Source organism: Canis lupus, chromosome 10 (genome assembly GCF_011100685.1).
Source record: "Canis lupus familiaris isolate Mischka breed German Shepherd chromosome 10, alternate assembly UU_Cfam_GSD_1.0, whole genome shotgun sequence".
Lineage (NCBI taxonomy): Eukaryota > Metazoa > Chordata > Mammalia > Carnivora > Canidae > Canis > Canis lupus.
This window is the reverse complement of record NC_049231.1, coordinates 7808687-7833574: the sequence shown is the minus strand read 5'-3', so window position 1 is coordinate 7833574 and position 24888 is coordinate 7808687. Positions and strand designations below refer to the sequence as shown.

General features: G+C 43.3%; 1 protein-coding gene across 7 annotated transcripts in view; it reads right to left on the bottom strand.

Annotated features, from left to right (window-relative positions):
- Positions 1-24888, bottom strand: part of TBC1D30 (TBC1 domain family member 30) — a 79079-nt gene that overhangs the window by 39715 nt on the left and 14476 nt on the right. Inside the window, exon 1 of one of the 7 annotated variants that reach the window (XM_038549921.1) lies at positions 595-778. The exons of 4 other annotated variants lie outside the window; for them this stretch is intronic. In XM_038549921.1, the coding sequence (XP_038405849.1) occupies positions 595-751 (157 nt within the window). In that variant the 5' untranslated portion in view covers positions 752-778. Of the gene's footprint in view, positions 1-594; positions 779-24888 lie in introns of those variants that run through there. 2 more of the 7 variants (XM_038549924.1, XM_038549923.1) reach the window with 2 other exon arrangements.

The following is a 24888-nucleotide window of genomic DNA, read 5'->3' as shown; positions in this document are numbered from 1 at the left end:
AGACGCTCCGGGCGCTCCCGCCGCGCACACCCTCAGGGAAATGCACCCGGTGCTCCCTTCGCGGCCGCTGCCTTCCCCTCCAGCCCCGAGCATCCAACCGGCGCCTCCCTCCTCCTCCCACGCGGCTTCCTGCGAGCCCGGAGCACAGCCGGCTGCGCGGCCTCGGGTGGCCCGGGGAGCCGCCGCCGCCCCCCAACCCCGGCCGGGCGAGCAGGGCCGAGCGCAGCCCCAGCCGGGGCCGGGGCCGGGGCCGGAGCCCGAGCGCGCACAGGCCGCGGGGTCGGGACCGGGAGCAGCGGGGCCTCCCGGCCTTGGGAGGTCGCTGCCCGCGCGCAGGCCTCGGTCCGCGCTCTTCCCTCCCAGGCCGACCCCGCCCGCCGGCGCGGAGCCCCGGTAGCCCGCACCCGGGAGGGGATGGAGAGGTGGGGGGGGGCGGGATGGAGGCGGGGTGGAGAGGGGGTGGAGGATGGAGAGGAGGTGGAGGGGCTGGAGAGGGAGTGCACGGGGGTGGACGGGGCGTGGAGGGGTAGGGGGGTGCGGCGCCGGGGCGCCCCGCCACTCTCCAGCGCCCCGTCGGCAGCCCCGTGTCCTCACCCGGCTCCAGGGTGCAGAGCAGCCGGGGCGCGGTCCGGGAAATGCAGCTGCGCTTTTTGAGCACATTGCTGAGGATGGTGCCCACGCCGCCGCCGCCCTGCCGCTTCAGGCATCTCCCTCCGCGCCTCAGGGAGCCGCTCAGCTTGTCCTGCCGCATCCGGGAGCGCCCCGGGCTCGGGCGCGGCCGCGGGCCGCCTGGGGTCCCGCCGGCCTCGGCGAGTCGGCTCCGGCGAGGGGCGCGCGGGGCGCGGGGGGCGCGGGGAGCCGCGGGCGCCGCCGGAGGAGCGGAGCGCGGGGCGGCGGGCGGGCATCTGCAGTGCGGAGCCCGCGCGGCTGGGGCGGGGAAGGGGGCGGGGGCGGAGGCGGCGCGCCCGCCCCCAAGCCCCGCATCACTGCGCGCGGGCGGGGCGGCCTGGCGCCGCGGGGTTCCGAGCGCAGCCGGCTGAGCACCTGCGCCCCGGGCCGCCAGCAGCGGCGGCAGCAGCAGCAGGGGGCAGGTCCCTGTGCCTTCCCAGACCTGGGCCGGGCTGCGGGGGGCGCACAGCAACCCGGAGGGGCAAGTGCCCACCTCGCCCAGCAGCGCGGAGAGGGCAGGTGCGGCCCGAGGCGGGAGGCCGGCGCTCGGGGAAGCGCGAGCTTCACCCTCTCCGTGCCCGGCCCCTTCCTGGCGGCCCAGAGAGGCGTGGAAGGCATGGAAAACAAAAATACTGGTTGTTTCCCTTGGAAGGATAGGCTTCAACAAAAGAATCTATACAGGTGTTCACATATAAAAAGTGTTCTTTGTTTTTTTAAGGGCTTCCTAAAAAATAGAAAAATAAAAATTAAAAAAAAGGGGCGGGGGGGCTTGCTAGTCTCTCCAGCCGGAGACGTCGGTAGTGTAGAACTATTCACTATCATTAACTGTTCAAAACCGAACAACAAACAAAAAGTCATTCTTAAGCTAGGATATTAACTAATGGAATATGAATCATTAAAAAATGGACGAGGAAATAAGGAAGGAAGGGATATGGAAGGGAATACAGAGACATGTGTATTTGCTATGTTTGGAAAAGGAACACTACATGGGTAAGTGTTTACTGATACAAAAAGTATTTACATGAGAAGGAACCGTGTGGAAGAAAGAGACATGGAAAACTGAGGTTTTCTGGATGTTCCTTGTATACGGTTTGGACTCTGGAATAACATATTTTTAAAAAAATGAAAATGAGTGGAAATAAATGAACCTAACTGAAAAGCATGTTGATGGCACAAGAATACAGAAAAAAAAAAACTTGTAAGTTGCTTTAGAATACAGTATTATGACTGTACATCCATGGTGGTATATATTCCAAGGGCAAATAAAACTGCAAAGACACCTTAACTGTCAACAAGTAGCATTACTGTAATCTGTGATATTGATGCTGTTTTTTAATTCCTACGTACACTACAGAATAAAGGAAATAATTATGTTAATGTCAAAAGGAACCAAAATCTTTTCAGGGTGACAAAATATTTTTTAAGATTTTATTTATTTATTCATGAGAGACACAGAGAGAGAGAGTCAGAGACACAGGCAGAGGGAGAAGCAGGCACAGGGAGAAGCAGGCTCCATGCTGGGAGCCTGATGTGGGACTTGATCCCAGGACTCCAGGATCACGCCCTGGGCGGAAGGCAGGTGCTAAACTACTGAGCCACCCAGGGATCCCCAGAGTGACAAAATATAAGTATACAAAGAAATTAAGGTTTTTTTAAATCCTACAATATTTTTTAAATCCTACAATATTATATTTAAATTGGAAATATCAGTATAAACTCATCTCTTTTTTTATTTCAAAAATACATACACAGTTGATCCTTGAACAAGGAACAATGAGAGAGTTAGAGGTGCAAATCTTCTCCCTTCCCCTCCCATAGGAGAAAATCTGCAAATAAATTTTGACCTTCCAAAAACCTTACTAACAGCTTGCTATTCACCAGAACCCTTACCAATAACATAAACAGTCAATTACTGCATATTTGGATGGGGCACCTGGCTGGCTCAGTTGGGAGAGCATATGACTCTTGATCTCAGGGTTGTGAGTTCAAGCCCCATATTGTATGTGGATATTACTTAAAATTTTTTTAAAAAATCTTAAAAACCACATATTTGGCATGGTCTGTGTATTACATATGTATTCTTAGAATAAAGTAAGTTAGAGAAAAAAATCTTAAGCAAATCATACAGAAGAGAAAATGCATTTACAGTACTTCTCCAAAAAAATCTGCTTATAAAAGAAGCCATGCAGTCCATGTAGTTCAAACCCATGTTGTTCAAGGGTCAACCATATATCCACTAAGTAGGTTTAGAACTAAGGACAACTCAGCAGCAGTGAATACCCGCAGTGCCCAGGTTGTGGTCTCTAAAAAAGCATCCCCCACTAAAAAGAACCAGGGCTCCTTTGAAGTGTGACTGATTCTAGGTCTGAGCCAGCAAAAAGTACAAGATGAGCCTGAACCATTTTGATGAGCTAAGGAAGTGCTCCAAGACTAATGGGGTCATGTCAAAAGGACCTAAGAGCCACATGAATAGGCCACTGTTGGTCAAAGACGGAAATTTTTGAGCATCAAAAACAATGGCTGCTATTGATCGAAAGGTTTTGAGTATTTTTAAAAAGCATTCCTAATGATACTCTGAAAGAGCTGGAAAAGAAGTCATTCTTACGACTCTGGCATACTTATTGGGAATCAGTACATCCTGGGCCTTGTGAAGTAGCCCCAGAATTTGAGGACGATGTCAGAAATAATACAACTCTACGCATGAAGTATACATTTTATGTGTAAGAATCAGTTAAAATGAGATTGTTAATCTGTGAAAGTAAACCCGGCTCAGACGCAACATACAAGCTACTCAGGTATGCCAGCCCCACCAGAGGGAAAGTGCTTTGAAAAGGCAAGACCCTGCCTCATCCCTTGAGAAGATGAAGTCATTGTTTCACTCGGTCATGATTAACTGTTTGGTTTAGATTTCCCAACATTTTATACCCAGCTCGGGTACAAAAATGTATCCTTCATCAGCCTGATGATTTCATAGTTTCAGTACTTGTTCATTTCTTTAGCTTTCTCTTAATTTTAACAAGATGTCCATTGACTATTCCAGCCTGTTACTGCTGAGAACAATAACACAAAGAGAACTGATGTTTGGCTCTGGCCAATTTTTTAGAGGGCACCACAGGCCCCTGGGGGTGAAGATGGTGATTAACGGCCAGTGTCAAAGGAAGAGACCTGGAAGGAGACGGAAAATCCAAGAAAACAAGCTGGTATCTGCATGCACAATCTCGTCTTCCAGAGCTCTCATCTGCTCAAACCTTAGAGGGTTTTGTGTTCTCTTTCAACAAGAGAAGCTATTCACACTCCGTTTCCAGCACTGGGCCAGCAGGAAAGACTGCCTCAGCAGCCAAGAGGAGGAGCAATGAACTCTGCTCTAAGATACTGCCTCTGAAGTAGAAAGGACATGGAGCTCCCACAGCTGGTGGACATGTGCCACTCAGACCATCATCCCCCCTCCCTTTGGCTCAGACTCCATGCTCACCAAGCAAACAGTGAGTGTCATCTGACTTCCCCATAGATTTTGCTGCAAAGGAGAAAATGTACTGACCTGTTAGCACTGCAGTCAATACTCCTGAATTCACTCAACTCTCAGTGAGCTGAAAAAAAATCAAACTTCTGGACTGCCAAAACTGAATCTAGACCCTAGATTGCCAAGCCACCTAGATCTGTCATGGCTGACCAAAAGCCCTCTCCTTGAAGCTCTTCTTCAGTTGCAATACTTTTTTTTTGCTATCAGTCACAGGGGCTTGTTGATAAAAATTCCATTTCATCTCAGATTTATTCGAAGGAAAAACTGACTCTTAAAAAAAAAAAAAAAAAGTTTCTGGGCACCTGAGTGGCTCAGTCAGTTAAGTGTCTGACTCTTGATCTCCAGCCTAGGTCTTGATCTCTACTTGAAAGGAAGAAAGAAAAGAAAGGAGAAAAGAAAAGAAGAGAAGAGAAGAGAAGAGAAGAGAAGAGAAGAGAAGAGAAGAGAAGAGAAGAGAAGAGAAGAGAAGAGAAAAGAAAAGAAAAGAAAAGAAAAGTTAAGTTTCCTTAAAAACTTCCCATTCTAGGGATCCCTGGGTGGCGCAGCAGTTTGGTGCCTGCCTTTGGCCCAGGGCGCGATCCTGGAGACCCGGGATAGAATCCGACATCAGGCTTCCGGTGCATGGAGCCTGCTTCTCCCTCTGCCTGTGTCTCTGCCTCTGCCTCTCTCTCTCTCTGTGACTATCATAAATAAATTAAAAAATTTAAAAAAAAATAAAAACTTCCCATTCTAAAGTACATGGAAATTGAAAACAGAAAAAAAAGGGGGGGGGGCTTGAAAGGTTCTACTATTATACCAATAAATAGCAAGGGAATTAAATAACATAATTCTGTTTACATTGGCGAGGAAAGCCAAGATTGCCAACTTTTATAGCAAACAGATAATTAAACAAGCACTAAAATACAATGGTCCAAACGCAGTCATGGCACAAGCCTAGTATTACACTTATTATGACTCATAGTTTCTTATTCATGTCTGGAATATTGTTTTCTAGAAGCAAGAGATGTCACCTGAAGTCAACTTGCAGTGGAAACAATGCCAGCATAGACTTTGCTTGAAGCTCTCAGGTGGTAATATTTCCAGCCAAGGCCAACTGCACATGCCTCTTTTCTAATCGAGTGATCTTTATGAAACATATAAAATCAGTGAATTCACATTTGGGCACATCGTATCTTGGCACAGTCTGGAGAAATTACAATTTAAGCTGAATTTGGGGAAAGGAAGGCTCACACTGGCTGAGAATCTTACTTGGATTGCCAAAGGAACAGCCTGCATGCCTCACACGGTCGGATCCCCGTGGGACATCCCCAGAGATGGAAGTTCCCAGGCTGACCCAAGAAGTAGGAGTCGTTTGGCTACCTCTACACCTCAGGCCTATGAGCTGGGAGTGAGGCTTCCTTGAGAGCAAACTATTCCTTTAATGGGAGAAGGACGAAAAGGTCAGAAGGAACAAAAAGCCCCACTTCGGGAATAAAAGCTCTGTCCCAAGGGGCTTCCAGACAGAAATCAGGTCTGTGACTTCTGTGGTTTCCTAACACTGCTATTTTTGTTTAACAGTAAAATCTTAAAATAAAAAGGGGCTACGTGCTTATCTTCAGGGACTGAACAGAACAAGGAGTGACAATTACCAAGAGAAAAAGCCCTGGGAGCCTGCTTTGAGGAGAGAGAAGAACCACAGGGAGCTGGCTTGCTCAGGGGGGAAATGGCCCTGGAACTCATCCTGAATGCTGGCAGGTGTTCAGGAGCGTACAAGTCTCTGAGGGTCAGTAGAGATCTTACCAGAGAGCAGGTCTAGTGTGTCTCCCACTGCGCAGACCTGGGGGTGGGGGTATATCTTTGCAACCCCGCTAATGAGAAAGGTAAGGGTCTGGTGGCCTCAAGCCACTCTTCTCTCCCCACAACTTTTGGAGGCCTGTGAGCAAATCCTGAATAGTAAAAATAACATCTCCCCTAAAGGGACAGTAACTGTGGCCAGAGCTCTAGGAAGCTGATACTCTGCTCAGACTTACCTAAAAGTACGGCCTTAATAAGTAGTTCCCGCTGCCCATTATCCAGGACGAGAAGCCCACACACTATGAGCTCATGGTGATGGGCTTAATAATCATTTTCCCCTCGTGAAAGAGGCACAGAGGCAGGGCAGCAGGAAGATACTGAGGGGGAAGAAAAACCTGACAATTATCTGACACGTCACCTTACATACTGGGAACATTTTATTTTCTCTTTTGTATGATTTTCTCCCTTTAGTCATAAAAACTGATTTCTCTATTTAAATACAGGCATCCTGGGGCGCCTGGGGGGCTCAGTCAGTTAGGCATCTGCCTTCAGCTCAGGTCATGATCCCAGGGTCCTGGGATTGAGCCCCACATCAGGCTCCCTGCTCAATGGAGAGTCTGCTTCTCCCTCTGCCTCTGTCCCTCCTCCTGCTCATGCTTTCTCTGTCTCTCTGTCTCTCTCTCTCTCTCAAATAAATATGAATAAATAAATACAGGCATCCTTGAAGACCATTGGGGTAGCTTTTGTATTTTGTTTACTTTAGACAAAGGATTCCACCAAACACAAAACAGAAAGCTTCTAAATCCCAATACCAAGTCAACTCAGCACTGCCTCCTACCCCATGAGAGTCCCTGTCGATGCTTTCCCAGGACCATTCCTTTTAATTGGATATTTTCAAGAACAAAACCACTCCTAACATTTCCCCCCGTCCTGAACACATTCAAATATCTTGAATGAAGTATTTTCAGAATAACCAGTTTTATCTACAGATCAGAAATTTTTAAATTAAAAACTGATATAATAATTTAATTCACAAGGAGAGTGGAAGTCCCATTTCAGGTTACCAGACTGGAAATGTACTTAAAATCCTACAGCCAGGCAGGTCCACATAACCTCAGATACACAGCTAACCCCAAGTTTTAGAAATCCTCCTATTATTCCTCTTGGCCTATTATTTTCTGTGAAGTGATTTCTTGCCTCAAAATAATTGATACTTACTTAATACTACTTAAGGTAGGTTTACTTCACCATATAAAGACCTTATATTTCTTTTGTTCATTTATTTTTTTAAAGATTTTATTTATTCATTTATGAGAGAGACACAGAGAGAGGCAGAGACACGGGCAGAGGGAGAAGCAGGCTCCATGCAGGGAGCCTGATGCGGGACTCGATCCCAGGACTCCGGGATTATGCTCTGGGCCGAAGGCGGTGCTAAACCGCTGAGCCACCCAGGCTGCCCTCTTTTGTTCATTTATTCACTCATGAAATAAACATTTATTTGTCAACTGCTTTTGGAAAGGCATTGTGCTATGGTCTGTGGGAAATAAAAGTATGAATTTAGTACATTCCCTAACCTCAAGGAACTTACAGTTTACTGAAGGAGAGACAAAGTGAGTAGGCATGGAGTCTGCTTGGGATTCTCTCTCTCCCTCTGCCCCTCCCCTGCATTCTCTCTCTCTCTCTCTCTCTCTCATAAAATATTCTGTATTTATTTAAGATTTTATTTATTTGACACAGAGAGCCCAAGCAGGGGAAGTGGCAGGCAGAGGGAGAGGGAGAAGCAGGCTCCCCACTGAGTAGGGAGCCCAACGTGGGAGGACCCCCGGGGATCATGACCTGAGCCGAAGGCAGATGCTTAACCGACTGAGCCACCCAGGTGCCCCACTCTGTGAGTATTTAAACTACTATGTGAGTACTTGGAGGGATAGCATGATCTTTACCTCTTCCAGGACTTTATTTCATTGAGCTATTACGTTTCAAGAAGCCAAGGACAAAGTTCATCTCTGCTCTTACAATTGTGGTATTTGGCTCTCTGTCTCTCCATCAAGGTGGACACAAAGACTTAGACCATTACTTTAGAAGATGAAATCATTGTTCAACCTAGTCATGACTAACTACTTAGCTTAGCCTTCCCAACCTTTAGTGCCAAACCAGCCTAAGATTCCTTTGGCCCAGTCAAGGGATATGAAAGGAGAGGGTTTCTGCTACCTCTTGATGCAAATTAATGTAGCTTAGAAATATATGTTCATAGAGAAGGGAAGGGTCATGACTTTCAAAAGAATGCACTAAATTTTGATGGCGAGAAGAGAGAAGTAGCAGAAGGAGAGATGAGAATGGCATTAAGTTTGGCTTGGCTGGCCTGGGAGCCTCAGATCACTCAGAGAGAAGCAGCAGAAAGCGCAGACTAGGGATTTACCCCAAAGATACAGATGCAATGAAACGCCAGGACACCTGCACCCCGATGTTTATAGCAGCAATGTCCACAATAGCCAAACTGTGGAAGGAGCCTCGGCGTCCATCGAAAGATGATGGATAAAGAAGATGTGGTTTATGTATACAATGGAATATTCCTCAGCCATTAGAAACGACAAATACCCACCATTTGCTTCAATGTGGAGGGACCTGGAGGGTATTATGTTGAGTGAAATAAGTCAATCGGAGAAGGACAAACATTATATGGTCTCATTCATTTGGGGAATATAAAAATTAGTGAAAGGGAATAAAGGGGAAAGGAGAGAAAATGAGTAGGAAAAATCAGAGAGGGTGACAAAACATGAGAGACTCCTAACTCTGGGAAAAGAACTAGGAGTGGTGGGAGGGGTGGTGGGTGGGAGGTGGGGGTGACTGGGTGACGGGCACTGAGGGGGGCATTTGGCGGATGAGCACTGCATGTTATGCTATATGTTGTAAAATTGAACTCCAATAAAAAAATTAATAAATTTTTTTAAAAAGACATGGAAAAAAATTCTAATGCCCAGACTCACTAGCTCAATGTCCTTGGGCAAGTTTCTTAATTCCTGGGTTTCAGTTTCCTCACCCTTATGATCAATGATACTTATTTGTATCCTTGTGAAAATGAAATGGCATAACAAGTCAAGAATCCAGAAATTTAAGAAAAAAAATATTCTTTTGGCTTCAATCCTAAGAATACTTTTAAAATATATTATACTGGGGCAGCCCCGGTGGCCCAGCGGTTTAGCGCCGCCTGCAGCCCATGGTGTGATCCTGGAGACCTGGGATCGAGTCCCACATCGGGCTCCCTGTGAGGAACCTGCTTCTCCCTCTGTGTCTCTGCCTCTCTCTCTCGCTCTATATCTCTCGTGAGTAAATAAAATAAAATAAAATAAATAAATAAAATAAAATATATTATACTTTCTTGACCTAAAAAGAATATTCTGAACAAACTGAATTTTTATGTATTTATTAAGAATCTTACATTATCAGGCAACTGGGTGGCTCTGCCTTCACCTCAGGTCATGATCCCAGGGTCCTAGGATAGATCCCCACATCACCTTGGGCTCCCTGCTCAGAGGGCTCCTGGCTCAGCAGGGAGCCTGCTTCTCCCTCTTCCTCTGCCCCTCCCCACTGCTCATTTTCTCCCTCTTTCTCTCTCTCAAATAAATAAATAAAATCATTATTTTTTAAAATCTTACATTATCTTTAGATCATTATTATATAAGAGTCCAAGACAGTATTAGAAAGAAATTGAAAATCATATTAGGAATCACATTAAAAGGAATTGCATATCCCCTGAATTACACGGATGACAGATACTTAGGAGTAAGAAGAATTTTGTGGTATATCAATCAACACAGTCTTCAGTGTAGCATATCTGGTGATTTACATTCACTTTTACCTCTATCTTCATAAAGATTTAGGAATCTACCAGTGTATCCTTGGAAATGGTCATATGTGTTCTAGCTTTTGAAAGTCAACCTAATGTTTTGGTAGTACAGAAAGCCTCTTAACGAAGCAGACAGCTCTTAATAAATAAATTTTCTCTGTGTTCCTTCTCTGGAAGCAATACAAATGTGGCCTGTTATACTCATGTACTTGATAGAGCAGTGTGCTGGCACCTTTAATTACAATTGTCTTTAGTCCCAGCGTGCCGCACAGTGTCACTTGGCAGTATGTCAGTCTAGCCTAATGCCAGAATCAATCAGATATACCAGCCCCTACAGAGGAAATAGATTAGGTCTAAAAAAAGAAAACTTACCTCTGGTCTTTCTAAATTTTAAACCTTCCTTATACTTGAAAACTAAGTACCACAATGTACATTAGAAAAATTCTAGGGGGGATCCCTGGGTGGCGCAGCGGTTTAGCGCCTGCCTTTGGCCCGGGGCACGATCCTGGAGACCCAGGATCGAATCCCACGTCGGGCTCCCAGTGCATGGAGCCTGCTTCTCCCTCTGCCTATGTCTCTGCCTCTCTCTCTCTCTCTATCATAAATAAATTTTAAAAATTAAAAAAAAAAGAAAAATTCTAGGGAAATAAATAGATAGATATATAGAAAGAAAAGAAAAGAAAGAAAAGAAAAGAAAAAAGAAAGAAAGAAAAAGAAAGAAAGAAAGAAAGAAAGAAAGAAAGAAAGAAAGAAAGAAAGAAAGAAAGAAAGAAAGAAAGAAAGGAAGGAAGGAAAAAGGAAAAATTCTAGGGACACCTGGGTGGCTCAGCGGTTGGGTGTCTGCCTTTGACTTAGGGTGTGGTCCCGGGGTCCGGGATCGAGTCCTACATCAGCCTCCTGCAGAGACCCTGCTTCTCCCTCTGCCTCTCTCTCCCTGTCTCTCATGAATAAATACATTTTTAAAAAATAAAATAAAAATTCTAAATAAATTTCCAGCACAGGGCCTGATACACCAGAGCCATTCAGTAAATGTTGTGGGGTTTTTTTTAATTGCCTCTATGACACACAAGAACTGTCAGATTGTAATCCTGGATTAAACTTTTAAAAATGGTACCTGCATGAGGACCTGAATAGACATTTTTTCAAAGAAGGCATGGCCTTCTTTGATGGCCAGATGGCCATCAGATGGCCAGCAGACACATGAAAAGATGCTCTATATCACTCATCATCAGGGAAATGCAAATCAAAACCACAGTGAAATACCACCACACACCTGTCAGAATGGCTAAAATCAAAATGACAAGAAATCACAAGCGCTGGCAGGAATGTGGAGAAAAGGGAATCCTCATGCACTTTTGATAGGAATGTAAATTGGTGGAGCCATTGTGGAAAACACTATGGAGTTTCCTTTAAAAATCAAAACTAGAAATACCATACAATCCAGTAATTCTACTACTAGGAATTTACCCAAAGAAAACAAAAACACTAATTCAAAAAGATATAGGCACCTCTATGTTTACTCCACCATTATTTATAATAGCCAAGATATGGAAATAATTTAAGTGCCATTGGTAGACGAATTAAGAAGATGTGGCATAAATACACACTGGTCTATTACACAGGCATAAAAAAGTATGAGATCTTGCCATTTGTGACAACATGGATGGACCTAGAGGGTATTACACCAAATGAGATAAGCCAGGCAGAGAAAGACAAACACCATATGATTTCACTCATACGTAGAATCTAAAACTCAAAATAAATGAACAAACAAAAAAGCAAAACAGCCATAGAGAACTGATGCTTGCCAGAGGGAAGGGGGTAGGGGGTATGGACAAAATGGATGAAGGAGAGTGAAAGATACACTTTTCCAGTCATGGAAATAAAAGACTCAGCATAGGGCATATAGTCAATGATATTGTAATAGCATTATATGGTGATAGATTATGTATCGAGAAGTTGAATCACTATGTTGTACATCTGAAACTGATATAACATTGTGTGCCAACTATACTCAAATAAAAATTTTTAATGATAAAACAAAAAAATAAAAATGGTACCTGCATATTGTGGTAATCACTTCACAATACATACAAATATCAAATCATTATGTTGCACACCTAAAACTAATACATTGTTATATGTCAATTATTTCTCAATAAAAATATTTTTTTACAAATGGTACCTCCCTAAACACCTATATGCCATGTGACACACTTCTCTCACCCCCACGGCTGATTCATCTATGCCTCTGAATTATTTATAGGCAGATCTTTTCCTCTCAATAGATCATATACTCCTTTGAGCAAAGGGACTAAGTCTTATTCATTGTTGTATCTCTCCCCTCCCCTGCCTACAGCTAGCATGGAACTCGGTACACATTTGACACTCGGTACATGAATGTTAAAAATAAATAACATCATAAATTCATCATGTTAAGAAGAGAGCCATACCTTCCCACTCATTGAAAAAAGAGCTTTTTATTCAATTACAAGAGAAATAAGCAGATGTGTTTATAAACAGTTATCTTGACTGACATTTATACAATGTACCAAAAAATCCACAAACACTATTCTTAGTCTCCCTGACAAGTTTCCAAAATATGTGACGCTCAAATGTCACAAATTTGCTCTACTTATTAGGTGAAAGATGCTCTTGAAATGCTAGGTAGAATGGCAGTCAGCATAATAGGATAGCTAAAAAGCAGAGACTCTAAAACCAGATGCCTGGATTTGAAACCCAGCTCTATCACTCAGTACCTACGTAACGTGGGTAAATTGTCTGTTTCCTCATCCACAAAATGGAACAATTAAAGTACGTACTTCACAGGAGTTATTCTAATGAGCCAATGATACAGGTAAAGCACTTACTATACCATCTGGCCCATGGTAAGTACAGCCTATTATGTCATTAATATATAGTACAATTGGAGCACCTGGGTGGCTCAGTCGGTTGAGCCTCAGACTCTTGATTTTGGCTTAGGTCACAATCTCTGGGTGGTATGATCAAGCCTCACATTGGGCTTCCTGCTCAAGGGGAATCTACTTCTTTCCTTCTTCCTCTCTCTCTGCCCTTCCACCTGTTCATGCACACGTGCTTGCTCGCTCTAAAATAAATAAATAAATATTTAAATATGAATATAAATATATAGTATAAGAGGCACTTAGACTATCTTTTTTTAAAGATTTTATTTATTTATCTATTTGAGAGAGAGAGAGAGAGCAGGAGGAGGAGGAGAGGAAGAGGGACAAGTAGATTCTGTGCTGAGCGTGGAGCCTGACTGGGGGGCTCAGTCCCACCACCCTGAGACCACAACTTGAGCCAAAATCAAGACTCACTTACTCAATTGAATAAGCCACCCAGGCGCCCTTAGACTATCTTTTAAAGGAAAGACATTTTAAACTAATACATCAATATTGTTATAGATTACAAATGATGCCACCAGGTCACCCTAGCTTCTTTGCTCTTTAATTATGTTACCACACATTTTGGAATATAGATTTTTAGTGCAAAACTAGTCTAGGAAGCCCATAAAAAGGAACATTCATTTAAATTGATAAATTGCTCACATTTTTCATCATCCTGATTTTTTTAACGTATTGAGAATTCACTTCAATGCAGACAAGCTAATCCTTCCCTGCTCTTCATAAATTAATAAAGCCCGAGCATTAATTACCCAGCAGCCACTTGCTTTGCAAGATCACTACAAGCAGAAAATCAATCTTTCACAGCACAGTTTAAGTAAGCAATTTTCTTCCCAATCTTTCCATTCTACCAATATTATAATTTTTTAAATAATGCATACAAGCTTCTAAAATTTGGTTCAATCATTTTATTTTACAGGGTTTCCCAAATGGAGGCCATTATTTATTAAAATTTTCTGGTCTTTCAGTAAATTTTGATTTGCAATATAAGTAAATTTTATGGTGTAGCCCACATTCTTACATGTATTAACATTAATTCCTTGAGTTGAGGGTAAGGAAAGACACCCTAGAAGGAGAAATAGTTTGTCCAAAAAAAAAAAAAAAAAACCACATCATTTTTATAAGCCTGTCAGTTTCCCAGGACTATATTTTCTAAGGCAGATGCACAAAGAAAGAAGCAAGGATAAAAGGAGAACAACTAGTAACAACCACCACGATGTACCAATTGTCTTATATGAGTCAGCACTAAGCTAAGTGCCTTAATTAACTCATTTTAACCCAAGAAGGTAGATAATATCTCCCAAGAAATGAGGAGAAAGGAAGTGTATGCATATATTATAAGGGTAATTTTTTGCTAAGCATAGGAAACAAATGCCTGAAACAAAAATACAATCCAATACAGTTAATTCTGGGTGGTGGGAATATTTTCTACTTTTCTGACTTTTTTTATTCCCTAAGAAGGAACCAAGAAGGAAAGAAAAATGGAACAAACAAACCAAGAGAGGAAATAACTTTTTAATCATATAAATAATAAACAGTGGAGCTGGGATTTAAACCCAGGTCTGTTTCTCTCTAAAGCCATTAAAACATAACCAGATATTTTTTATCAGAGCAGGATCAAAAACATTTTGGAAGTTCTGAAAGACTTTTTTTTAAGATTTTATTTATTTATTCATGAGAGACACAAAGAGACAGAGACAGAGACATAAGCAGAGGGAGAAGCAGGCTCCCTGCAGGAAGCCGGATGTGGGACTGGATCCAGGGACCCCAGGATCACGCCCTGAGCCACCCAGGCATCCCAGCTCTGAAAGACTTGCTCACAGCCCCATTTATATTACCAAAAGGTGAATAAAATATGCATCATTTCCCCAAACTCCCCATATTCTATTAACCTACTAAAACAAAGTATTGGAGGTAACAAAGGAGCTTTTCAACAAGGCCAGCTTAGCCCAGCTAGTGAAGAGAGAGAAAAAAAAAAAAAAATCCCATGATGCCAGAGCAAACGAGGGAAGTTCTTAGGCTAGGATTACAGAAAACCAGCTGTATCTTTTATGACAACGTGATGGGTCATGCAGGAGTTAATTAGTGCCCTCAGAGAGTAGGCTTGGTGGAGACCCCATGGGGCATGCCTTTCTGCATCAACTCACCCCATAACTCATCCAAGGAAAATCTGGGCCACCTTGAAGTTCCCCCAAGAAGCTGCAGATATGATTTATCTCTAAAAATAACTTGCCAAATGTGAAACAGGAAACAGGAAGCTGGCTTAATTAGCTGAGAAAGCAACAAACCAAAGACCCTCTCCATAGAGAGCAAATGGTAAATGATGCGGACTCAGGGTATAATCAGTCTTGAATGATGCTCTGGCCATTGTTGCGTTCCATCATGTGCAAGGAGCAGCTGTTGTAATTACTACATCTCAGAGTTAGGATACCATTTGAGATGATTCAAACCAAATTGCCCAGACTTTTAAAAACGTGTTTGAAAACTCTTGCACAATATCACACACGGTAGCAAAATCTCATTAACTACTTACTGATGCTGAAGCTTTGAAGCAGTGAGTCAACACTTCAGATGCTGCCTTGCCATATGTCCAACATTTGCATTACAAAATTTGATGTATAACTCGATTCAAAATGTCAAAGAGAAGTGTTTAGGATGCTCCCACCAGCCCACCTGACCTCATCCAGGTGAGTTGGAGCCACACAGAGGGATGCTATTGGCAGCAAAATTCCTCTATGACTGGCTCTTCCGGGGGCGGGGGGGGGGGGGGGGGGGTGTTAGATTAGGCCAGTGATGTGAATTCACCTTCCACCTCCTAGAACCTTCTGGCTTCCTTACAGTAAGGAAAGTTGAGCTCTAAAATAGATTACTAGGGCCTGACAGAAATGACTGTCAGAAATTTTCAGGGGACGAAGTCCAAAGAACACTTAAGAACAATATTGTCTCAGACTTAATTCAAGAGCCAGCCATTTCTTGGGTCCTTTCATGTGTGTTGTAGCTTTCTTCTGCATTAGCCTGGAACCTTCAGGTAAGTGTATTACTCACAACCAGCCTCATGCCAGTGGTACTTTGGGGAATGAGAAAGGAGGAACAGGTTGAGAGGAAAGTGAAGGAATGAGGAGAAAAGATACACTGTAGGGGCGGGAGCACATAGCAATGGAGAAGTCAGGTCGCTGAATCGGAATAGATGTGAAACACACTGCTGTACCTGCCCAGATCCGCCAACAAGTGCTGTTGGGAGCAGGGGCTATATTTTGCTATTAGTTGTCTCTAGTCCAGGAGATCACTGTTCTTTTTTCTCCAAGGCTTTGCAATCATGGAAGATGTGGGGATGGGAAGCAGCAGGAATGAAGGGTAAGGAAGGGGTGCTTCACAGCTGAACAGGTCATGGGAGAGCTGTTGCCAGAGAATCCTCCTTTCTTTCATGAGAATAGCTGGGAAAAGCAGAAGGTAAAGATGTGGAGGGAAGGAGAAAGTACAGGAGGAAGAGGGAGGGGAAGACATTCTATTAGGAGATCCCATAGAAGCAAGTGGTATAGTATAGTAGTAAGCTTTCAGACTGGACCTGTAGCATTACTGATCCGAAACCACAAACAAGTGGGTGGGTATGAATCACAGATGCAGAGGGAAGCCGCAGAAGCAATTTTAAGTGATGAAAAACAAGTCATAAGATCAAAGCTAGGGAGGCTGGAATGGAACAGAAAGGAGATGGATGGAGAAAGATGGTTTGGGATGAAGGCTATAAAGAATTCAGGGTAGGGGGCATCTGGGTGGCTCAGCATCAAGCATCAAACTTGATTTCAGCTCAGGTTGTGGTCTCGGGATCCTGAGATCAAGCCCAGTTGGCTCCACGCTCAGCACAAAGTCCGCTTGGGATTCCCTCTTCTTTTCCCCTACCCTTTACCCCCTGTACTCACTCAGGCGTGCTTGCTCTCTCTCTCTCTCTCTCTCTCTAAAATAAGTAAATAAATAAAATCTTTTTTAAAAAGATTAAAAGAGAATTCAAGGTATGAAAGGTGTACTTTTGATGTAGTGCTGTATGAATAGCACAAGAACAGACTTGCTGTGTTTATCAAGTCAGAGCTACTTTGGAGCACCATTATTCACAATAGCCCCGGGGCAAGAACAAGCCAAGTGTCCATCGACAGATGAATGAATAAACAAAATGTGGCATATACATGCAGTGGAACATTATTCAGCCTTTAAAAGGAAGGAAAGGGATCCCTGGGTGGCACAGCGGTTTAGCGCCTGCCTTTGGCTCAGGGCGTGATCCTGGAGACCCGAGATCAAATCCAACGTCAGGCACCCTACATGGAGCCTGCTTCTCCCTCTGCCTATGTCTCTGCCTCTCTCTCTCTGTCTCTGTGACTATCACAAATAAATAAAATTTAAAAAGAAAGAAATAAAAGGAAGGAAATTCTGACAAATGCTACGACATGGATGAACCTTGACAACATTATATTAAGTGAAATAAGCCAGTTCACAAAAAGACAAATACTGAATGCTGGTTGACATGGGCTGGGGAGAGGGAGAAATGGGAAGTTGTTGCTTAGTGGTCATGGTTTTGCAAGATGAAAAGAGATCTGGAGACAGATGGTGGTGATGGTTGTACAATATAAAGGTAACTTAATACCACTGACCTAAACCCTTAAAAGCAATTAAGATGGTAAAGCTTACGTTATGTGTATTTTACCACAGTAAAAAAAATGAGAGATGCCCTTTAAAAAAAAAAACCAGAGAGTTGCAGATCAGCACTTGGTGTCAGGCAGTTTTGAATATGTGTCCCTTACAGCAGCATCTTCCAAGATACAGGTCATCTTTGGCAAACATTTTCCAGCATCTACCATATATAAGCAGTGCGCTAGATACTGGAAACATCAAGTCCAATGTGAGACACAGACCAAGAAATAACGTGTGGTAATTCCATGTGGCCAGGATGACCCTGAAAAGAGTGAGCACCTAATTCAGACTATGTAGTCAAAAGTACTCTGCAGGAGAGCTGATGGGTCCGCTGGACCCTAAAAACAGAAGTTGCCAAATAGAGAAAAGAGTAGCAGGCATGAGAGGGAGTTGTGGCTGGAGAGACTACGGTGAGTTTTAAGCACTGCCTTGTAACTTGTCCTGCCTGGAGCTCAGAATGGGAAGTGATTTGAAGAAGAGGAAGGGAGAGAGCCAAACAGCATCCACACACCAACGATGAACATTATTTTTCTGGATGGTGATAAACCAATTGAAGAAAGGATGCTTTAGCTTCTGATCCATTAGTAATTTTGCAGGGAATAAAATGCCATGGATGGCATATTAGGACAAGCACACAATAGGAGGGGAGAGGAGATACAGCACCAACTACCCATGGGCCCACAAGCATCTTTGTGTGTGTGTTTGTGCATTAAAACATACATAACAGGGACACCTGGATGGCTTGGTGGTTGAGCGTCTGTCTTCAGCTCAGGTCGTGGTCCTGGGGTCCCGGGATCGAGTCCCACATCGGGCTCCCTGCATGGAGCCTGCTTCTCCCTCTGCCTATGTCTCTGCCTCTCTCTGTGTCTCTCATTAATAAATAAATACATTAAAAAAATACATACCAGATTTACCATATTAACCATTTTAAGTCTACAGTTCTCACACTGTTGTACAACCATCTCCAGAACTCTTTTTATCTTCCCAAACTAAAACTCTATACCCATTAAATAATATCTCCCTATTCCCAGTCCCTGGCAACCACCATTCTACTTATGTCTCTATAATTCTGATTATTCTAGGTACCTCATGGCAGTGGAATCATATAGGATTTGCCTTTTTGTGATTGCATTATTTCATTTAGCATAACGTCCTCAAGGTTCACCCATGTTGTGACCTGTGTCAGAAAGGCTGAATTATGTTTCATAATGTGGTATGTATATGGCACATTTTGTTTATCTGTTCTTCCATTAATGGCCACATGAGTTGCTTCCACCTTTTGGCTATTATGAATAATGTTGCTATGAACATGGGTGTATAAATGACCCAGCTTTCAATTCTTTGGGGTATATACCCAGAAGTGAAATAGCTGGATCATATGATAATTCTATTTTTAATTTTTTAAGGAGCTGTCATACTGTTTTCCACAGCAGCAACACCATTTTACTTTCTCACCAAAGGTGTGCAAGGGTTTCGATTTTTTCCACATTCTTGCCAATACTTGTTTTTTTTTTTTAAGATTTTATTTATTCATGAGAGAGAGAGAGAGAGAGGCAGAGACACAGGCAGAGACAGAAGCAGGCTCCCTGCAGGGAGCCTGACGTAAGACTCGATCCCAGGTCTCTAGGATGCTACCCCGGGCCGAAGGCGGCGCTAAGCCGCTAAGCCACCCAAGCTGCCCCAATGCTTGTTATTTTCTATTGTTGTTGTTGTTATAGGAGCCTTCCTAATAGGTGTAAGATGGTTGTAAGCATCTTGTTTAGCCCCCTCTGAGCCTTCAATTTCATCATTTGTAAAATAAGTACATTGGATTAAATGATCCCCAAGGATCTCAAATTTCATCAGTCTATGAATCGAGGGGAGAATTGAGTTGACTTCCTGGGAAAAACTCAGGTCATTTAATTACTCTGAGACTCACATTCCCTAACTATATTCACAGCAGTGACACACACTCTGGTTGTGGTTTCAAGTAAAACACAGACCGAAATTCAAGTGCAGGGAGCATGTACTTAATAGGAAGGTTTAAGAGAGCCACCCAGCCACCTACAGAGAAGGTGTAGATACAGCTGGATACTGAAGTTGATTGGTCCACAATCAACAGCCCTACTCCCCCCACACACACACAGGTGGGGTTGATTGTTAGCAATGACTGTACTAGAGAGATGCCTTCTACTCATCCTTCAACATTCACTTATAGATAGAACTTATAGATAGAATTGCAACTAGATTAAAAAAAAATGGCCAGGGTGGGATGGCAGAGAGAAAAGGTCATTACTCTCAAGAAATGTGATGTTTTCTGGTGTAGGGTGAATGCCCCCCACTCCCAAATACAGCAAGTAAAACTTTGAAACCAGAAACATATTTTCTCAAGGAGACACCTTGAGGAAGAGTCACCAGTAAGGCCCCTGGAAGAACACTGTGCTTACAAACAGGTAAACAAAGGCAAACTGGATAATCTACGAAAAAAAAAACACAGAAATATCAAAAACAGGATCCAGGACTCCTGAACACATAGCCCAATAGAGTTCTCAAAGTGAGCTCCTCCTCTAAAAGGGATGATTATTATTATCACATCTTTCCAAGAACAGCAAAAAAAAAAAAAAAAAAAAAAAAAAAAAGAATATGGATGTATACAGACTGTTAGGTCCATAAAAGTCCAGGTCTTTTTTGTAGGACTGCCAAAGCATTGAGGCCCTTGGTGAGGGAATCAGACATGAGAGCCTCTTTAATGTTCTATTAAAAGTCATTATCTAACACCTGAAAACCCGTAAGGGTCAAAGATTGAGTACCTTAAACTTTCTGTGGCTGATCTTGGGAGAATTAGGGCAGAAAAAAATTCAACAAAGGCCACCAACACAGGCCGAAAGGGATCTGCCCCCCAAAGAGTCACAATGTATGGAGAAAACAAAGAATTGACTTTTGTGTCTTTTTTCCAATCGTTTTTAATTATATCACATGCTAATTCTGGAAACTGTGTGAACTGACAAATCAGAAAACTGCTGGATATGAGAAAGACGTGCAGGAAGGGTGGGGAGAGGAGTGGGCCCAGCCCCAGGTCAGGGAAAGGAGCAAGCCTCCCCTCTACTGGCCAGCCTGCATGGTGGCAGCGAGATCTGCCAATGAGACTTGTGCTGCTGGAGGATCCAGACACACAAAAACCAAAGCGCTCATCTACAAGTTTCATACATATCAGAAACCTTATGGGAGGGATCACAGGCCAAATAGCAAACTCTGATGTTGCCTTAGTGGAACCCCTTTTTGCAAATGGTGTTGAGAAGGTAATGCTAAATGAGACCAAAAAACAGCTCTGTCTAGAGGTGCCTGGGTGGCTCAGTCGGCCGACTCTTGGTTTGGGCTCAGGTCACGATCTCAGGGTAGAGACACTCAGCGAGGAGTCTTCTTGAGAGCCCCTCCCTCTCCCTCTGCCCCTCCCCCTGCTTGCACTCTTTCTCTCTCAAATAAAATAAATAACTAAAATCTTAAAAAAAAAAATCTGGTCTAAAGGCTAGGCATGGGCTATGATGTGCATTCATTAATTCATTAATTCATTAGAAGCTATTCTTTCCCAACATAGATATCAAAATATATTTCTGGGGCACCTGGGTGGCTTCTTCAGCTCCGTGTCTGTCTTCAACTCAGATCATGATGCCAGGGTCCTAGGATCGAGCCCTGCAACTATGGGCTCTCTGTTCAACTGGCAATCTGCCTCTCTTTCTCCCTCTGCCCCTCTTCCCGCTCCTACTCTTGCTCTCTCTCACACATACAAATAAAATAAATAAAATTTTAAAAATATATGTATGTTTATATACATATATATTTCTACAGAGTCTGTTGCTAACACCCACCTATTCATGCCCTTACCAGGAAAAAAAAAATGATGTTGCATTACTATTTAATGTTATATAATCCGGGAGGCCTGGGTAGCTCAGCAGTTTGGTGTCTGTCTTCAGTCCAAGTCCTGACCCTGGAGACCCCGGATCGAGTCCTGCATCAGGCCCCCTGCATGGTGCCTGCTTCTCCCTCTCTCTCTCTGTATCTCTCATGCATAAATGAATAAAATCTTTTTAAAAAAAGTTATATAATCCACCAAAAGTTAAAATCATACCCAAAACACCAAAAAGCAGATGAGGGAAAAACTCTGACATCCGGAGAAGGGGGATAGAGTCAGATGCATATTTAGAATTGGGTAAGTAAACTTTTATAATGCTGTTAAGGAGATAAAGACAATATAGCTGAATTATCTGTATTTGCTATTGTCCTGCCATCTGATACATGAGTTTTCAAACACTTTTTCAGACCTTCTATCTAACTAGATTGATAGAACCTAATTTTTCTCTACTCCTTCCTCACACAGAGCTAAGACTGCATTAACATCATCAATTAATATACATGTACTTGCCAAACAGCCAAACTCTCAAATAGCTTTCAATCTAGCTAGGAAGACAGTTCACATACTCTAATGTCCTGTGTTCAATAACAGTGACACTGATTAATTCTGAGGTCCTCTGTAGCTCCAAAATTCTAATGTGTCGTAATTTCACAAGATTTCTGCACATTGACTAGCTAAAAAGTTCCAATCTCGGCCATCCTGATACTGCTCCTTCCTAATCAGTGCCTTTCCCATTTATCAAAGTGACAACTCCAAATGTGCGCTGTTGTCCACAATCTCCGAGCCTCCTCTGTCTCTCTTCCATCACCAAGTCACCTGCCTCACATGTGTACAGTAACTCTGATCCAATATTTCAATGTATCCACACCCCCCTAGCTATCCATCCAGCCTTCCAACAGACCTTCAGTCAACTCCGCCGTAATGCCAAGCATTGAACAGATGCTGAGGATAAAAAGGTGAATGAAATAGCCTCTCCCCCAGGAGACCTATGTCTAATGATAGGGGAAAGGAAATAAATAAATGTATAAAGAAACAAATTACCACCATAAAATATAGATACAGATATATGTCTATGTTATTGGTGTTTAATAGAACGAAGGATAAGGAATAGTGGGGTTAAGAGGAGGAAAAGGTTAATCAATAATAACCAATGAGGGCACGGAAAAGGCTCTATACAAGGAAGTCAGGACAAGTCTAGTTCGCAACCTATCTCATTACATCACTTTGGAAAGAATTATAACACCAGGGGCACCTGGGTGGCTCTGGTTGAGTGTCTGTTTTTGGCTCAGGTCATGATCCTGGGGTCCTGGGATCGAGTCCCGCATCAGGATCCACACAGGGAGCCTGCTTCTCCCTCTGCCTATGTCTCTGCCTCTCTCTGTGTGTCTCTCATGAATAAATAATCTTTAAAAAAAAAGAAAAAAGAGTGTAACACCCTTGTTACATACCTTGGTATACTCCCAAGTGTAATGTGGCTTCTGTCTCCACCATTCAACTGAAATAGAAACACCTCTCTGACATTTTAAAAAGGCAAAATCCAATGCCCTTTCCAATCACCTTCCTATTTGATTTCTTTGTATTAATTATATGTACAGCCACATGTGCTTGATAATAGTTCTTGAGAACTGTTCTGTAGAAGCTAGAACTGCATGTCCTTGAAACTCTGTCCTCCAACAGGGCTGTCCACACCACTCTCCTCTGTGGGCTCTTCTGCATCCCGGGTCCTGCGCTCTGGCCATGCCACACTCCTCCCCAGCGGCCCCACATGGTGCCCCTCTGGCATCTCAGCTGTAAGCCCATACCAATGCCTCCCACCCCTTGCCCAAACCCAAAGTCCCCAGATTCCTCCTGTTCCCATACCATCCTCCCAGTCCTAAATATCTCACCGCCTCTTCCCCATTCCCAGCGCGCTCCTTCCCGGGGCCCACCAGTGCTACTGCTCTAGTGCGCCGGTCTCCCCCACACTCCTCATGTCCACTCACCCTCTCCAAGCCTGTCCTCCTTGCTCATGCCAAAGTGACCCTTGACACAAAAATCCAATCACATCACTCTTGGCCTCTGCAGTGTTGCTACAGGACACAATGTAAACTCCAGCCTCCAGTTTTAATCCAGTAACACTAGAGTATGAAAAGTACATCCCAAATACTTGATGCTCTCACAGCCCCTGCACCATCATCTCAGCCTGAAATGTCTCCCCAGCCCTCCTGTGAGTCCACTGGGCACATGTCTCTCATTTTTCTAATCTGAGTTCTTTGAGATGTTTCAAGGAGGATGTTGGTGGTTCTCATCTTTGCTCCTATTGCAGACAGGCAGTTGCCTACTAATAGGTTAAATATTCCCAATTAAGTTAATCAAAAAACAAGCATAATACTTTAAAATCAGATAGGACATGTGTCCGAAAAACATGTTTATATATTCTCTTACCAGCTGAAACACATAAAAGAGGAGCCATCTTCTTGCATCTTATTGGAAACGAGAAAGCGCTCCTCTCCCAAAAAGCTTTAAAGTTTACAAAACTTTAATGATGACTATTTGATATCTCCTCCTCCAATAACCCCATCCCATTGGGATTTTTTCAAACTTTGTTTGTTTATTTATTTGAGGGGGGGGCATGAGTGAGGGAGGGGAAGAGAGAGAGGGAGAAGCAAGCTCAACCCCAGGATCACTCCCTGAGCCCAGGGGCATGACCTGAGCTGAAGGCAGCCCTTAATCGACTGAGCCACCCAGGTGCACCCCCATCAGTTTCTTTTAAAATATAAGGATCCTTAGCAACCTTCACAGTTGCCTTAAAAAAGGCAAGTATCCAAACGCTGATGGAAAAGGTGGCCTCTAAACCTTCCCACAGTCATGGAAATAATAGTAAATAATATAGTCAACACTATTCTAACAATCTTACATACTTTAACTCACTTAATTCTCATAATGACCCTCTAAAGTAGGTATTATCACCATCCCCTATTTCCTGATGAGAAAACTGAAGCACAGGGGGGTTAAGAAACTCGCATGAGATTGCACATCTAGTCAGAGGCAGAACTTGGATTCAAGCCCCCACCACACAGAAGTTCCCCCTTATCTGTGGTCTCACTTTCCATCATCCACTGTCAGCCGTGGTCCAGAAGCAAATAATGTTCCTGACACATCATATCCCGACTTCATTTCATCCTACAGACATCGTATCATCTCTTTTCACAGGAAGGGTGAGTACAACACAATCAGATATATTGGGAGAGAAAGAGATAGACCACACTCACATAACTTTTATTATAGTATATTGTTATAACTGTTCAATTTTATTACTATTGTTGTTAATCTCTTACTGTGCCTAATTCATAAATTAAACTTTATCCTAGCATGAATGTATAGGAAAAAATATAGTATAAAAAATATAGTATACAGAGGGTTCAGTACTATCCACAGTTTCAGGCATCTACTGCTTGTGGATAAGGGAGGTCTGCTGTACAGAGAACACAAATTTAACGGTGCTCTCAAGAAAGTTTAAAAGAGGGAGCCTGGGTGGCTCAGTGGTTGAGCATCCGCCTTTGGCTCAGATAGTGATCCCTGGGATGGAGTCCTGCATTGGGCTCCTGGC